Here is a 17004-nt window from a genome sequence, read left to right on the forward strand (position 1 = left end):
TCTATTTCTTATGTGTCTCTTCTTAATCTTATCTTCAACTGCAAGCTGCACAAATTCTATGAACTTATGAATATTGAAATGGACCTAAACAATGTCTCAGCATTGTTGCAAAATTTCTGCATTTGGGTTGTCATCACGGTATTATAATTAATGACATAGTTGGAGATACAACTCAACCAGTAATATGAATAATATTTCATATATTAGTTTCATATATATATATATAAACTTCAGTTGTATAAAATTAAATTATTTTAAATTTCATTTTTTAATATAATATCAGAATTATTTATAATTTATTTTAACAAGAATTTATTAGATTATCTGTTAATTATTAAATCATCTATAAATATAAATATATATAGTATTAGACACTAATTAAATGTATAATACATTTATTTTTACAGAGTGCCTTGCATAATTTATATTTCCCTCTTTTGATAATCACATAATTTTTTTATTTTTCTTCCCCATTTACTTATAATATTTTAAAAATTGTCTATTTGGGTTTTTTTTTTCTCTTGACAGTGTTTTATGACCAAGCATAGGACCATCTTAGCTAATAATTTCTATTTTTATAAACTTTATGAATAAATACTACAATTAAATTAGTTTCCTCATTTTAAATAAAATAGTTTTTAAATTATATGTAGTCATTAATTAAGTTTTAGCTAATTATTACTTTATATTTTAAATTAGTTTCTATTAGTTTTTTAGAGATTAATTAAAAATTTAAAATATTAGTAACTAAAACTTACTAGTTAATTTAGATACAAATTTAAAAATCATTTTATAAATTTTTATTAATAATAAAAACTACTTTAAACATAAATAAATTTTAATCTTTAAATTAGTATTTAATTTACTTAAGTGATTAATTATATTTTTTTAAACTAATTTATTTATTTTTTAATGATTTTTTTTAGTGGAGAATGTGATTCTATTTGTTTTATAATTTATGTATGTATAACAATTATATAAGTTTGATTATATTTGTATTGAAGTGAAGTAAAGATTTATATTCATATTTTATTTCCTATATATGTTCGTATTCATCCAAGTATTTTTTGAACAAATTTTTTATAATTGTCAAAAACTTAATATAATATTTTATTTGTTTCAATGTTAAATAAAAAAATAATTACATAAATTTTAAACTAAATTATAGTAATTTATTAATTTAAAATGAAAAATAAAATTCAGAAAATATATACATACTTATTTCCGTTTTAATACCAAATTAAGAAATTAAATTTTACTGTATACTTATATTCTTATCCTGCTAATTTAAACATTTCTCTTATATTCATATCCAGTTTATACACGCAATACAATTATTTCTAAAATATGATAATATGGTAATTTTCCATTTTAAATGAATGGCCCAGATCTCGTAAAGAGATATGTTATGTCTAAATTATTGAAGCCGTGATCTTATGTAGATTTTTAAGAGTACGGAAAAGAAAGTACATGATAGGTATTTATAATTTGATTCACTAAGAAAAAAAAATCTTTAAATTAATCTAATTATGACTTAAAAACAGTTGAGAAAATATACCAAAAAAATGACAATTATAATAATAAAATAAATAAAAATAAAACATTAATTTTAATTTGTGTCGATTTTATGGAAATGAGAATAAAGTATAATTACAAGTGAAAGGCCACCTCTGAGGAAGCAAACCCTCACTAGAGATATCTGTTCCACATACTGTGGAAGATTTTGTTAAAGTAAGATAAATGCTTCTAATACTTTTTAAACTAATTAAATTTAACTTAATGTTATGGTTGATTAAAATAAGATTTAGATATCCTTATATACTATAAATTCATTTTATTTTTAACCAATTACACCGTTATAAATTTATAAGTTGTAGTACTTATACTCCATCCTATTTTTTTGGCAAAATATCTGAAGGATTGTACATTGGAAATTCTTTATCCAAATAATTATAATATTAGGCATATGATTCTGATACCCTCCAACCACCTAAAGAATCCCAAAAGACCAATCATAGGACCAAAATCTTCCAAATAAAAACCCAATCATTACCAAACAAAGAATTAGAATAACAAAACATTAATCATGTATGGTAGCAAAATGTAATAATGTTTGACAACACTTTACTTTATAAATATATATAATATTTTCCATCATATTCACTCACTCTTCACTCTCTTTTTTCTTTTTCTTCATAAGATTGAAATTAGTTACACAAATTAGCTAGCACAGGACAAAATTATCTAACTAGATTACCAAAATGCTCACTACTATTGTTCTAGCATTCTACACTCTTCTAAGCTGCACAAAAACTTAGTTACGAGGGTAGTTTCGGAATTCCACTAAACACCGAATACGACAAAAACTTAGTAGAATTACTAAACAGTCCTTGAGTTTTTCGCGAAAAAGACTTAATAGTCCTTAACTTGGCCACGTCAGGAACTCGTCCGGGTCAAACTCGCCGAACTCTTCCTTCGCGAAGCGCTGACTCACCACGCCCAAGTTAACGTCTGTCATACTAAACGGCGCTTCGATGTCAAACCCGAACGCATCGACCTCACCGTAACGGAAACCGTCGAACGGCGTGGAGTCACCGTCGCAGAAGGCAAGGACGGACGTCGGCGACGAGAAACCCTCGCCGGAGCAGGTGGCCTCCGGCGGCGAAACTTTGAGTTCTCTTTTAACGGTGGCGACTTGGGGGAAGTTGGTGACGGCGTCAGGGCCCTTGAGCTTCACTGCGGCCTCGTCGTACACGGCGGCGGCTTCCTCCGCCGTGTAGAAGGTGCCGAGCCAGACCCGTTTTCTTTGGATCGGGTCACGGATCTCGGCGGTCCACCGTCCCCACGGTCTCTGGCGGACACCTCGAAACTTGTTCCGGCAGCGAGGGGCGGCGGGTCGTTTCTCGGGTTGTGTTAAAGGGGTCGGGTTAGTGGAAAAAGAAGGAGGTGTTACAGTTGGGGTTGGTGTTGGGGGTTGTGGGATAAAGGGAAAGCTTATGGTGATGTGGGTGATTTCTCTTTTGACTTTTTTGTGTTTTGAAGGGTTTTTTGGAGTGTCATCGTCGCCGGAGGAGTCGGAGTCGGTGGCGTCGTGGTCGGTGAGGATGACCCGGAGGAGCTTGTTGTGGCGTGGTTGGGGTTTTTGGGGGGTTTTGCGAGGTGGGTGGGTGTAAAATTTTGTGGTTGAGGTGGGTGGGTTAAAGGGGTGGTGGAGGTTCATGGTTGGTTGGAGGGAGATGAAAGGTTGGTATGTGTGAGTCATCTGAACAAAGAGAATGATGAAGAAAGGGAAAAAGGTGAAGGTTTTAATTGCATGAAGGAAGAGGGAAAAGGAAAGAGAGAGGCTTTGGGTGGTTATTCAAAAGGGTAAGGAAGAGAGAGAGAGATGTTGTTGGTGAGTGAGGTTGGCGGGAAAGAGAAGAAGAGGGTAGGATTAAAGGGTATTTATGGTGCACCACGGGGTGTGTCCCATTGGGGGATGAACCAAATATTTTTCTCGTGAAAGAGAGAGAAGATTAGAGGGAAAATGAAGTGAGTGAGTGAGTGTGATGAATCACTCTCTGTGTGTTGTGTCTACATTCATGTCGCTGTCGGCAATACAAAAAATCCTTTCACCTCTTCTCCTCTTTTATGTCTCCATTTCTCTTAACTAAACTTTAATCTCACTCTTTTATCAAAACCATTTTCAATTTTTTATGTTTCACAGTTATTAAAAACACTCTTTTATCAAAACCATTTTCAATTTTTTATGTTTCACAGTTATTAAAAACAATATAATTATGGTAGATATTACTGATCAAATATTCAAAATTTGTATTTCTATGTGGTATTTTGATAAATATTATTGAAAACGTGGTTAATATTATGTATAGATGTTTGTTGAATGTTTACAATAGAAGAAGGTTTATATGAGGAATTGAAAAATGATTTTAGGAAAGAGTGGGTGGTAGAAGGAGGCGAAGCAATGACCTCGAAACTGGGAAATTGACGTGACTTTTTATAGTTTATTTTTTAAAGCCATGAATGAATAAAAGAAAAATAAAATCCATAAAAGAAGATAAAAAAGAAAAGGGAGAAATGGGTGAGTGAGAAAGTATAGTATACCGTTGAGCATTGGGGTTATCCAACCCATGATGATCTTGCAGATGGCAGTAATATCTTTTCAGTACAATATTTTGCAGAGTTTGTCTATTCGGTGTGTGATACTGTTGGACGGGATACTTAATTAACAGTACCTCACTGAGTTGAAATATCAATCAAGGTCAAGGTTTCTTTTATTTTTTGATGTGTAATGTTACTTTTGTGTGACTACAAGGCAAAATATTGTCACGTAATTTAGGGACACAAAGTGTAATGCTACACATGCAGCTCTGATCCTGTGACCTCAACTTACACTTTTTATTCAAATTTGTTTGAACATATTTTCTAGCACCCAAATGATATGAAATTGTAAACTAATAAGGGGAATTTCCATATGGGTGGATGTATTAAAGAGATTATAAATTTGACTAGAGACATTACCAAAAAAGATAAAGAGAAATGGGTACCTTTTTTTGTTAGTTCTGATCATCATCACATGAGGAAAGAGGCACAATAGCTAAGAATGAATTAAACAACATAAAAAAAAAGGTTAACATCATAAGAAGGGTCAAGTATTGTAGGGAGGAGGAATTTGCTGAAAAAGTTTAATTAGGTTAGGTTAGGTTTTGACTTGAAGAGGAAGCAAAGACAAGTAAGCATGCTAGGTAATCACAAGTTGTATTTCATGTACTGATGAATCACCCCTTCTTTACTTGTTGCTTGTAAACTAAGTGATGACTCTTCTAATTAGCCATTAGCCATATAATGGTGATTAGTCCTCTCATTGCTTTTATCAGCACTGCTATTATTATATTATTTAGCATTGACTTCAACTGAAGCTACTTGTGATGACCTCTATCGTGCAGCATGTCTAGTAGTTTCCAGTAGGCATGTTTTTGTACTAAACATATTAAATTCAGAGGTCAAACCCAATATCGTACAACAGTGTGTCAGTATCTTTTCATTTCATTTGCAAAAATTTGGAACAAGAATAGGAGTATTTTCCTTGGTGGAAGAGATCCTTTAATTTACTTGCCCAGTCCTTTAATTTTCCAGTTTGCAGAAGGACTATTCTTTTCTCACAAATCATGATTAACTTTTGTCAGATAATGTTCAATCTCATGATGATAAGTCGGTACTATCAAAATCTGAATTGTTCTTGAGAAAAAAAAAATATAAAATACAATGTTTCTCTTGGTTTGTTTGGACAATGAGCTCAAGGTCTGAGCGATAACAAAATACAATACAAGTCTATCATGTCGATTTAATGATTCTATAACTGCACTCCAAATTTCTTTTGTTTCTACCCAAAAAAGAAAAAAAAAGAAAACTATAATTTCTTTAATTACCACTCATTTAGAATAGCATGTCTACAAGTAAAAAGTTTGTGCGACATTATCATACAATTTCATCCATGAGCAATGTCTTCCAAAGAAATATTCACAAGTGATACTTAATTCACATAAAAAGTATCTTTTGTTTCTTCATAAAACATGATTGAGAAGCTACAGGAGGAACATGATCATCCCATAACATATTCCTGTGTCCAGCTGTGAACAGTGGCTTTATACTTAGCCTTGTCGGTCTTTTAGATGTGTGCAATTTCATGCATAAGTGAGCAAATAGACAAAAGGTTGATATTAATAGTGGATGTCAGTTTTTTCAAGTTTTGAAACATCACTATAACAACAATGTCGTATCTAAGGTTGATATTATTCCATCTGCAGATCAATTAAAGAAGTTAAACATCTATGAATCATATATTCATCTCATCAAGGTGGCTTGAAAATTATATATCCAGTCAACAGAAGGAATAAACGAATAAACGTCTATTTTAGGCTACTTATGTACTAAAAGATTTGTTGCATAATCAGGAGAATTATGTTATAATTAAGTGCAGATTCCATTTTATATTTATTAGGACAGATTTGGTAGTGATTTGATTTTATTTGATTTGTACAGCTTTAAACACTCATTATTTCTGGCTTTCATTGTCTATTATTTCTTTCTTTTAATTAGGTTGTAAAACAGTCTATAAATAGAGACTGTAATCACATTTGTAAGATATCTCAGAAATATATTTCATCATCTATTTCTTTCCACTTGGTATCAGAGCTCCTGATCTAGGAGACTCTGCTTCCGCAATTTTTTTTTTAGCCTTCATTGCTGTAATCATTTTCCGGCCTTCATTGCTGTAATCATTTTTCTTGACAGCCTTCATTGCTGCAATTATTTTTTTTGTTGGACAGCCTTCATTGCTGCAACTTTTTATTTTCCTTATCCTTTCTCCATTGATCACCACCACCACCTTGCACCATTGACCGTTACTGCCACCACCATTGACCACCGTCGACCACCACCACCGACCACCACTTCCGTCGCTCGCCAGAACTGCCACTGCTCGCTGGAAACCGCCACCGGAAAATTTTTCCGGCGGATTTTTTTTTTGTGCGTGAACAGGATCAAATTTTGCCAATCTGAAAAAAGTTGGTTTTGAACTCTCATGGACTCCCTTAGTAAGCCATCTAGCTATTGTTCCTTTACTATGAGTGGTAAGAGTTCTAGTTTTTTATCCTTTAATGCTTCTAGTACTGAAAATATCTGGATTATAGACTCTGGTGCTACTGATCATATGACACCTCATTCCTCTTTTTTTTCATCCTACACTACTTTATCCGGTAAGCCATATATTACTGTTGCTAATGGTTCCACTACCCCCATTAATGGTTGTGGTAACATTCACCTTCAACCTTCATTTCCTTTAAAAAATGTGCTTCATGTTCCCAAACTATCCAATAACCTCTTGTCTATTCAAAAGATTACCCAAGATTTAAATTGTGCAGTGGTATTTTTCCCTTCCCATTGTGTTTTTCAGGATCTTGCCACGGGGAAGACTATTGGAATTGCTAAAGAGCAGGGCGGGTTATATTATTTACAACATGAAGAAAGTAAAAAGGGTGCTAGACTACAGGCACACACTTCTAATTTTCAGCAAGGTCGTGAATCTTGGTCATCCTCTCAAATATGGCTTCAACACAGACGTCTTGGTCATCCTCCATTTAGTACCCTAAAGTCCTTATTTCCTGTTTTATTTACAAAAGTGTCTGCTGAGTCATTTCATTGTGATGTTTGTCAGTTTGCTAAACACCATCGGACAACTTTTCCTCCCAATGGTAATAAAAGTTCTAAACCTTTTGATCTTATTCATTCAGATGTATGGGGGGACCTTCACCTATTCCTAATATCTCGGGTGCAAAATGGTTTGTTTCATTTATTGATGATTGTACTCGAGTTACTTGGATATTCCTCATGAAAGATAAGTCTGAAGTTTTTCACTTGTTTGTAAAGTTTTACAGAATGATTCAAACACAATTTGAAAGTCCAATTAAGAGATTGCGTTATGATAATGGAAGAGAATATGTGAACCAAAACCTTTCCAAGTTCCTTGAGGAAAATGGAGTTGTTCATGAATTAACCTGTGTGGACACTCCTCAACAAAATGGGGTTGCTGAAAGGAAAAATCGTCATCTCCTTGAGGTTACTCGAGCTTTACTTTTCCAAACATCTGTTCCTAGATCTTACTGGGGGAAGCAGTCCTGACTGCCACTTATTTGATTAATAGATTACCCTCTCGGGTTTTAGAGGGTGTTACTCCTATTCAGGTTATGACCACATTCTATCCTTCTATTCCCATGTTGAATAGTCTTCAGAATCGTGTCTTTGGTTGTCCTGCTTTTGTCCATGTTCATAGTCCTTATCGGGGTAAGTTAGATCCTCGTGCCATCAAATGTGTCTTCATCGGTTATGCCCCCAACAAAAAGGGGTACAAATGTTATCATCCTCAAAGTCGTAAAGTGTATATTTCCAAAAATGTCACCTTCCATGAAACAGAGTCTTTCTTTCCTAGTTCTCAGCTTCAGGGGGAGAGTATTCAAGAAGCTGAGGACCTTGAGTTGCCACCTTTTCCTTTGTTGCAGGATTTCGTTCTTAGGGAGGATGACAAAGACCCTGCACCAACATCATTACCAGAGAAGAATAATGAAGACAAATATTTTGGAAAACAATATCAGCGAAGGCAACAAGAACCCGTCCTGGTCGAACAACAACTTCAATTGTCTGAACCGGAGGTAAGAACTCATACCAGTGAGACTCTTGAGGACACCTTAAATACTGCTTTTGAACCTAACCTAAATGATTTACCTATTGCCTTGAGAAAAGAAAAAAGATCTTGTGCCAAATATCCTATATCCCAATTTGTGTCTACAGAAAAACTTTCTATGCAGCACCAGAGTTTTCTTTCAGCTATTGATTCTATCAAAATCCCTTCATCGGTACAAGAAGCCTTAAAAGATGAGAACTGGATTCGAGCCATGAATGAAGAAATGAGCGCGTTAGAAAGGAATGAGACTTGGGAGATTGTAGAGAGACCAAAAGATAAGAAAGCAGTGGGTTGTAGGTGGATATACACAGTTAAGTATAAGTCTGATGGCACACTCGATCGGTATAAAGCAAGGTTGGTTGCAAAAGGGTACACTCAAACCTATGGGATCGATTATGAGGAGACTTTTGCTCCAGTGGCAAAAATGAATACCGTCAGGATTATTCTCTCCCTGGCAGCACACTTTGGTTGGGCAATGCATCAATTTGATGTTAAAAATGCCTTCTTGCATGGAAGCTTGGAGGAAGAAGTATACATGGAGATTCCACCTGGTTATGGTATTGTTAATGAAGGGAATAAGGCGTGCAGACTTAAGAAGGCCCTATATGGTCTTAAACAATCACCTCGTGCTTGGTTTGGAAGGTTTACTCAAGCTATGGTATCTTTGGGGTACCGACAAAGCCAAGGTGACCATACTCTGTTTATAAAACATTCTCAGAATGGTAAACTCACTCTACTTTTGGTCTATGTAGATGATATGATTATTACAGGTGATGATGAGATTGAAAAACAAAATTTGAGGGAGAGACTAGCTGCTCAATTTGAAATGAAGGATCTTGGGAAGCTGAAGTACTTCCTTGGGATAGAGGTTGCTTACTCGAGACAGGGCATCTTTATTTCTCAAAGGAAATACATCCTTGATCTTCTCAAAGAGATTGGTAAGTTGGGTTGTAAGCCCACTGGAGTGCCAATAGAGCAAAATCATAGGATTGGGAATGATGAGGAAAACCCAAAAGTGGAGAAGACACAATATCAAAGACTTGTGGGAAAACTCATTTATCTTTCACACACTAGGCCAGATATAGCCTATGCAGTTAGTGTGGTTAGTCAATTTATGCATGATCCAAGAGAAAGACACTTGCAGGCAGTAGATAAAATTATTCAGTACTTAAAAGCCTCTCCAGGAAAAGGATTGCTATTCAAAAAGGGGGAAAACTTATCCATGAAAGTATATACTGATGCTGACTATGCAGGATCGATTGTTGATAGGAGATCCACCACAGGGTACTGCATGTTCTTGGGTGGAAATCTGGTGACATGGAGGAGCAAGAAGCAAAATGTAGTTGCAAGATCAAGTGCAGAGGCAGAATTTAGAGCCATGGCTCAAGGGGTGTGTGAACTCTTATGGATGAAGATTATACTTGACGACCTAAAAATAAAATATGAAGCTCCTATGGGTTTGGCATGTGATAATAAGTCCGCTATCAGTATTGCACACAATCCGGTTCAACATGATCGAACAAAGCACGTAGAGATAGACCGACACTTTATTAAAGAGAAGTTGGATGATGGTCTTATAGCCACTGAGTACATCCCTTCAAGACTCCAATTGGCAGATATGTTTACTAAGGGACTTTCCACAAAACAATTCGAAGATCTTACTTGCAAGTTGGGAATGATAGATATACATTCACCAACTTGAGGGGGAGTGTTGCATAATCAGGAGAATTATGTTATAATTAAGTGCAGATTCCATTTTATATTTATTAGGACAGATTTGGTAGTGATTTGATTTTATTTGATTTGTACAGCTTTAAACACTCATTATTTCTGGCTTTCATTGTCTATTATTTCTTTCTTTAATTAGGTTGTAAAACAGTCTATAAATAGAGATTGTAATCACATTTGTAAGATATCTCAGAAATATATTTCATCTATTTCTTTCCACTAGATTACTACAATGAATTCTTCTTATAAAATGAATAAATTTCCAAAAGTTGAGTAATGTTATTTCCACAATCTCACTTCAGAACATTGTTTTCAACATCTTCCATTACATCACTCAACTTGTTCCACACTGCCCTCCTTACCGTACAAAAAGTGACACGATAATGTTAAGAGGAAAGGAATAACATCACTCTTTCTAATAAGGTTCACAGCCTTTTCAATATAATTCTAAAATCTAAACAGTAAGCAAGTCTTTACTTAAATTTTCTAAATGTTCAAGGTAACACAGAAATTACAGCTAGATATGAATAGTAAGTGACAAATGCTGAAACCTTTTGCAAAGCAAAATCATTAAATATCAAGAAACACAAGTAATATCACACCTTATAAATGGTCAGGGTCGGACTCCAGTGTTCTTTTAGAATGTCAAGGCATATACTTCCATTACTGTTGATGTTTGGGTGGAATACCTTAGTCCTAGATGCAACCAGCAGTACTTAAAAGATGCTAAATTCAACATCTCTAAACTATTACACTTGACAGATGTTCAAGATATTAACAAACTTAACTAGCAGCCAGCATGGGTGCTTAGATTATCGGTCACCATATCAAGAAGAAAAGAACAAGAAAATTCTTAACATCAGAAAAATCAAGGGAGTGGTTCTCATCAATAACGTCCAACAACTTAATTTTGCTACTACCAATGCTTTCCAACACCATTTTGTACTAAATGTGCAAGAAAATGAAAGGTAATATAATTTGCATCATCAGAGGTACTGCAGAAAAACAAAAAAAAAAAACAACAGAAAGAAAAATAGGTAATGGAATGAGAGCAATATTCCCCAAAATCAGAGTAAAGTTCCCTTGCCTCCAATTTTTATTTCCAAAATTTGATATCATCCCCTCACAAACGATTCCCCAATCCCAACATAAAAGAACCTCTAACCAACTCTTCCCTAATAGATAATATTAGGCCCCATACTATTTTTTGGCCTTCGATGTCATGTCTTCAAATAACTACTTTAATATTTGGCCCCATAATATTTGGACTTGTAAAATAACTACTTTAAAAGTCATACCAAGGGTGACGATTTCTTCTGATTAGTTGATAGAGTAAAAACTTATAAACTAACAATGCACGCTTTTTAAAGTAGAATGATGAAATAAAAGCTTATATACTAATAATAATAAAACATAGAAGAAATAAAAAAACGCAACAAAAATTTCAGAATGAGACACCATTCCTCACTTAGTTTTCACACTCTGATCTTGTCATGCAAAATACATTTATATAATTAAAACTTATAAATAAAAATAAAAAATTAATTCAAATAGTACAACAAAGTGGGATGATGCAGACTTATTTCCAAGCAATATGAACATACATCGAACAAATCTCAACATGTTTACAACATCAGATGAACATTTATAGAAGGAATACTTCAACTACGGGATCTAACAAATTTAGACAACATCAAATTCTCAAATTAACACAAGAAAAATATCACAATAACTATCTTCGTAAACCAATAACTTCAATATTAGGAAACCCTGAAGGCTCATGTAAACTCCTACTCAAAGGTTTTAAAAAAAATCCCCAACCAAGATTTAGAGTCACCATCTTAGTGGGCTTCAAGCTCATTCCCATCAAAGAATAATAGCCTATTACTTCAACAAGGTCCAAACGCACACACTAGAAACCCTCAAAATTATAATACTTTATGGAATGTTCCATTAAATTTAGTATTTCTGCATATTCCCTAAAATCAGAGTCATCCACATTTGTCCATCAGACTCAAATTCACTTCTACCCCCAAATCATCCTCAAGCCATTTTGGACAACAAATTCTTAAAAATCACTTACAATATCAGTATAACCACATCTGGCTAAGTAAAATAAAAAGTAGACGCAAGAACCATACCATACAAAAGCAAACAACGATTTAGGTTTTGTTTTGTTTAATCAGTCCAGTAACACGAGTGTAAAAAAAAAGTAACAAAACACCAGAATCAAAATACGAATGGTTCCAAAAAGGTAGATCATGCCTGCAGAGACAACAACATGAAGGGTTGGATAATTGAAAGTGGACTCGAAGCTTTAAAATCATAGTTTATGATGAAAGAGAAAAGAGTTGTCACCTGCACTGCAGGACGTATGAGGATCCTTCTGCAAATTCTTTTAGCTCCTTGACTATGCATTTCGATGGCACAACCGAAACTTGGAAATGGAAAGACCCAAAACAAGAGATAGGGTTCAAATTCAAAGGGTATTCATTGATTGTGCAAGAAATGAAAGAGAAAATGAAGAGACGGATACAGAGATATAGAGAAGGTGCCTTGGATTCTAAAAGGTTCCTGTGTTAGTTTTCTATGTTTGCATAGGACCAAAGTCCCACATCTGAAAGGTTTCATCCTTCTAACTCCTTAGAAATATATATATTAAAATATACATTTTAGATATATTTCAATAAAAAAAAAGTTATTTTTATGTTTTTAACAACTACCCTAAATATTTTTTTTTCAACACATTTTTGTTAGTTTATAATTTTGATTTTTCCTCTAATGATATGGAAGGTTAAGTGAAGAGAAAACTTATATTGAGTTTTTTAAATGTTATTTAATTAGAATTAAAGTTTAATTTTAGTGATATATAAAAATAGTTTACATTTATATTACAGAGTAAAATTTTAATTCTAATTAGACAACATCAATAAAATTTTACTATTCCTTTAATAGATTTGTATATGTTTTTTTTTAGTTGGTATAAAGTATCAACTCATTTTTAATATAAATGTTATATCATGAGGTCTTGTTTTTCTTCCTGTGTGTCTCATTATGCTAGATCAGTTTTGTTTAATATTTTAAATTTATATTCTCTCATTCCACATTAATATAGTGTAATAAATTTTTAATGAAATCTAAATTTTAAATTTAGGATCTGAATAACATTCTTACATCCTTAGTGTCTTTAAAATAATGAGTTTCATACACATTAAATTTCATAGCTACTTTACTGAATTCTCTTCTCATGCATCCCTTGTATTCTGTTTTTTTGGTTATTTTTTTTTGCATTAATCATGTATTTGATAACTCATTTCCAAATCAATTTATTCTCATGTTTTTAGTGATGACAATAGGATTATGAGATAATCACTTAAAGCAATCCAACATTTTGTGGGTTAGGAAACTAAAATTGGTCTTGAGACTGATTAATTACACTATTAGTTTGAAGATCCTGAGTAAAAAGTTGGCTACCAAGATCTCATTTTTAGTTAATTTTTTGTTGCTCAAACATTATATATACTGTTGTAACTTGTAGTGTAATTTTTTTATTTTTAAAATAGACAAATGGTGTACACTTTAATTTAATTAGATATAAGAAAATAAATCTAATGTGTAAAATAAGATTTCACAAATAAGTTTTAAATATTATAATATATAATCTATTCTTATATATAAAAAGGATTTCTTACTATAACCGTATAACCGGTTTTTTTTATACAAATTTCTTTCAATTCTACTCTTATTTAATATATCTCATTTTATGCGTAAACTAACTTTTAAGGTGACAACACGAAGAAAGAGAGAGCATCATCTCACACGTTTTTACACCAAATCTCACATATTAAATAAAATAATTTTCATTTTCAATCACTCTCTTCACTCAAAAACCATTATTCTTTTGTATTTACCATCAAGTGAATCCTAACTTTTAACGTTAACATCATTATACTCTCTAATCCCAAAACTATCAATGGAAGAAGAGAAAGAACTTGAAGAAGAAGAAGAAGAAGAGAGACTCACATCGGAGAAGAAAAAAAAAGTTGTTTAATCAATTTATCATTTTTCTTTTACATATTATTATTATCATCGTAAAAGTTGAGTAAAAAAAAAAAATATAGAGAGGGTTTGTTGCCTGTATTTCCATTAATACTATATAAAACTTAAATATATAATATATAGAAATATATTTTAAATATTTTAATATATAATAATTTTTGTATACAATTTTTTAATATTTAAAATAAAATAAAAATAATAAAAAATTGGATAAATTTAATTTACTATTATAACTTTATTTTATATATAATTAAAGAAAATTATATTTTAGTATTTAAAATAAATATAAAAATAATTGAAAATTAGATAAATCTTAGTGTTAAAATTAATGTTTTATTATAGATATTTTTTTAATTACATAAAAAATTATAATAATAAATTAAATTCATCTAATTTTTTATTATTTTTATTTTTATTTTAAATACTAAAATTTAAATTTCTTTAATTATATATAAAATAAAGTTGAAATAGTAAATTAAATTTAACTAATTTTCTATTATTTTAAATATTATAAAAATGTATATTAAAATTATTATATATTAAAATATTCAAAACGTATTTCTATATATTATATACATTTTTAAAATTTTATATATTATAATATTTAAAACGTAATTGGGAAATACGATTATTTTACATATACATTTTTAAAAAAATTTAATATATTAAAATATGTTATAATATTAAATACGTATACGTAAAATATTTTTTAATTTTTTTTTAAAATCGTATGACAATTTTGTCTTATAAAAACATATTTGAATTGACGATTTTACCATTTCAATAATAAAAAAAAATTATCCATTTTAAAAATTTAAAATAAAATTACATTAGTTTCAGAAAAGAAAAAACCCATATACATGTTCACAATGAACAATGCAGAAGTTTATCTAGAATGAAAAAGCTTAAAGATGTTTGTGTCTCTAATGATTTGTGAATAAACTTGCTATTTTCTGAAACTCACAAATCTCTATCAATAAATTACTTGTCCTCAAGGATGTGATAAAATGTTGCTTAGCTAACCTTTTTTGTAGTTGCTTTCTTCAAATTGTTGCAGGCCTGCACCAAGATTGTACAGCCATCAACAAATATAAATTAGTTATTATAATAGAAAATTATTAAATGAAAATTAATTTAAAAATTAAAAATTATTATTATTATATTGATTAAATTATATATTATTTTAAAAAAATTAAAAAATTATTGGTATTTAAATTAATTTATATTATTAATAAATAATTTTTAAATTAATATATAATTAGTTATTAAAGTTTCAGATATCAAAATTTTAATTATCAATATTTTAAAGTTTTAATTATTAACTTTAAAACTAAAAAAATTGATAATAATTAGTTTTAATTAAATACCAATTTAAAAATTATTAATATTTAAAATAATATTTAATTTAATCAATATAATAATTAATTATTTTTTATTACTGATTTCTATTTAATATACTAATTTGTTTGCTTCTAATATTTTAAATTTTGATAGGAAAAACATTTTTTTTGAATATTTTTTTACAACATTAACTACTTTTTTAAAAAGTGGTTTTTATAATTATGAACAAACACAAATTAGTTTCTATTTTTTTAAAGCTTCAAACAAATAATCACAAAAATATATTTTTTTATTAGAAGATTAAAATAATCTGTGTGTCTATTTCACATCACTTCTTGTTCCTCCAAATAAAATGTGTCACATACCATACAAAAAATCATTTAACATTGCTTCTATACAAACTTTCTGGAGACAGAAATTAGCACATCAAAATTTAAAAAGCAAACATAGCATTCTCTTAAACCATACCTCCTTGTTAACCACAAAAAATTATGCATCCAATTCCAAACAGAAACATACACATTTAGCTAACTAATGTTACCTGCCAGAAAAGAGTTTAACATCACATGAAGGTCTTCTTCCAAAATCCACATCCATCAAATTGATTTCATGACAACAAGCTACAAATGGCACATTGTTCATCTCTAAACTCCCAACCTTAAAACCAATGTGCCCTCCAGCATAAACATCAAACACCATTTCATTGGCTTTGATGTCTGCTTTCAAGTCTTCAGCAGCATAAGGGTTGACATCAGCATTGTTCACTGTCATAATCATGTCCAAATTGGTGTCATTCAAGGGCATCTGAGTGAAGGCATCAACTTTGTTCTTCCCCAACAAGATATTCTCGCTTGTGACATCAATAGAAAGTGGTCCATACAACAGCTGAAGTTTATCATTCTTGTTAGAGAACAATAGCTTTAGCCCTATAACTGCATCCATCTTTTGTGACCCTTCATCAACTTGAAAACCGGTTATGTTGAAGGCTCTCACGTAAACTAATGGCATTCCTGACTTGAGGAATGCCAAGTAGGTGATGCATGCAAAGAGAAAGGCTATGACGAGGAAGAACAGAAGAAGGCATGACCATGCACAACATACAAACCAATATGGGTGGTGACGTCCCTTGTCAAGGTGGTCAATGGAGGAATCATTGAGGGTGGAGCTTCTGTGGTGGTCAGAGGGCACAATGACGGCCACGTGCCCCTGGCTGCTCCGATCCTTCTCCAAGGCGGAGTTGCTCGGTGCTGCCTCCATCAACGTCACCACCACCCTCAATGGAAAGCAAACACACCCCTATGTCCAATGAACGTTACTTGGTTTCACATGATTAACCTAGATGGTGGGTTATTTGTATTATGGCTTTTTTTACTAAGTTATTGTCACCACAAAGGCACAAAGCTATTTGTGGTAAATCAAGGTTGGAGGATAAACAAATAGAGGTTCTCGGAGGATTGTATAGTTAAATATACTTAGTTATTATAATAGAAATGTAATGCAATTTTTTTAACCGATTAGGGAAGAGAAAGAGAGATTATTGGACAAATACAATTGAGTAACAGAGAGTATGTTACACAGCAAAATGCCGTGTCAACAACCTTTAAATAGAAAATCAATGTTCATTGTTGTTAACATTA

General features: G+C 31.8%; 2 protein-coding genes and 1 long non-coding RNA gene across 5 annotated transcripts; all 3 read right to left on the reverse strand.

Annotated features, from left to right (window-relative positions):
• Window positions 1–2112: 2112 nt before the first annotated feature.
• On the reverse strand, window positions 2113–5348 carry LOC137831575 (pathogenesis-related genes transcriptional activator PTI6-like). Its single transcript, XM_090303507.1, has one exon. It carries the CDS (start codon window positions 3260–3262, stop codon window positions 2423–2425), a length of 840 nt encoding a protein of 279 aa, XP_090159633.1. The 5' UTR covers window positions 3263–5348; the 3' UTR covers window positions 2113–2422.
• A 57-nt stretch (window positions 5349–5405) lies between these two features.
• Window positions 5406–12596, reverse strand: LOC150027316 (uncharacterized). 3 transcript variants are annotated; one of them, XR_016521542.1, is made up of 3 exons: window positions 12326–12596; window positions 10570–12232; window positions 5406–5665 (listed from the first exon to the last, which is right to left on the reverse strand). It is a non-coding gene; the product is annotated as an uncharacterized LOC150027316 (long non-coding RNA). The 3 variants fall into 3 exon arrangements; XR_016521540.1 differs by having other exon boundaries at window positions 5406–5801; XR_016521541.1 differs by having other exon boundaries at window positions 5406–5801; window positions 10570–10663; window positions 12326–12585.
• A 2213-nt stretch (window positions 12597–14809) lies between these two features.
• LOC137833100 (Late embryogenesis abundant (LEA) hydroxyproline-rich glycoprotein family) lies at window positions 14810–16693 on the reverse strand. The gene is made up of 2 exons (XM_068641473.2): window positions 15909–16693; window positions 14810–15085 (listed from the first exon to the last, which is right to left on the reverse strand). The coding sequence occupies exons 1-2, from the start codon at window positions 16622–16624 to the stop codon at window positions 15070–15072; spliced, it is 732 nt and encodes a 243-aa protein (XP_068497574.1). The 5' UTR covers window positions 16625–16693; the 3' UTR covers window positions 14810–15069.
• Window positions 16694–17004: the final 311 nt, after the last annotated feature.

This window comes from Phaseolus vulgaris, chromosome 6 (genome assembly GCF_051622355.1).
Source record: "Phaseolus vulgaris cultivar YP4 chromosome 6, ASM5162235v1, whole genome shotgun sequence".
NCBI lineage: Eukaryota > Viridiplantae > Streptophyta > Magnoliopsida > Fabales > Fabaceae > Phaseolus > Phaseolus vulgaris.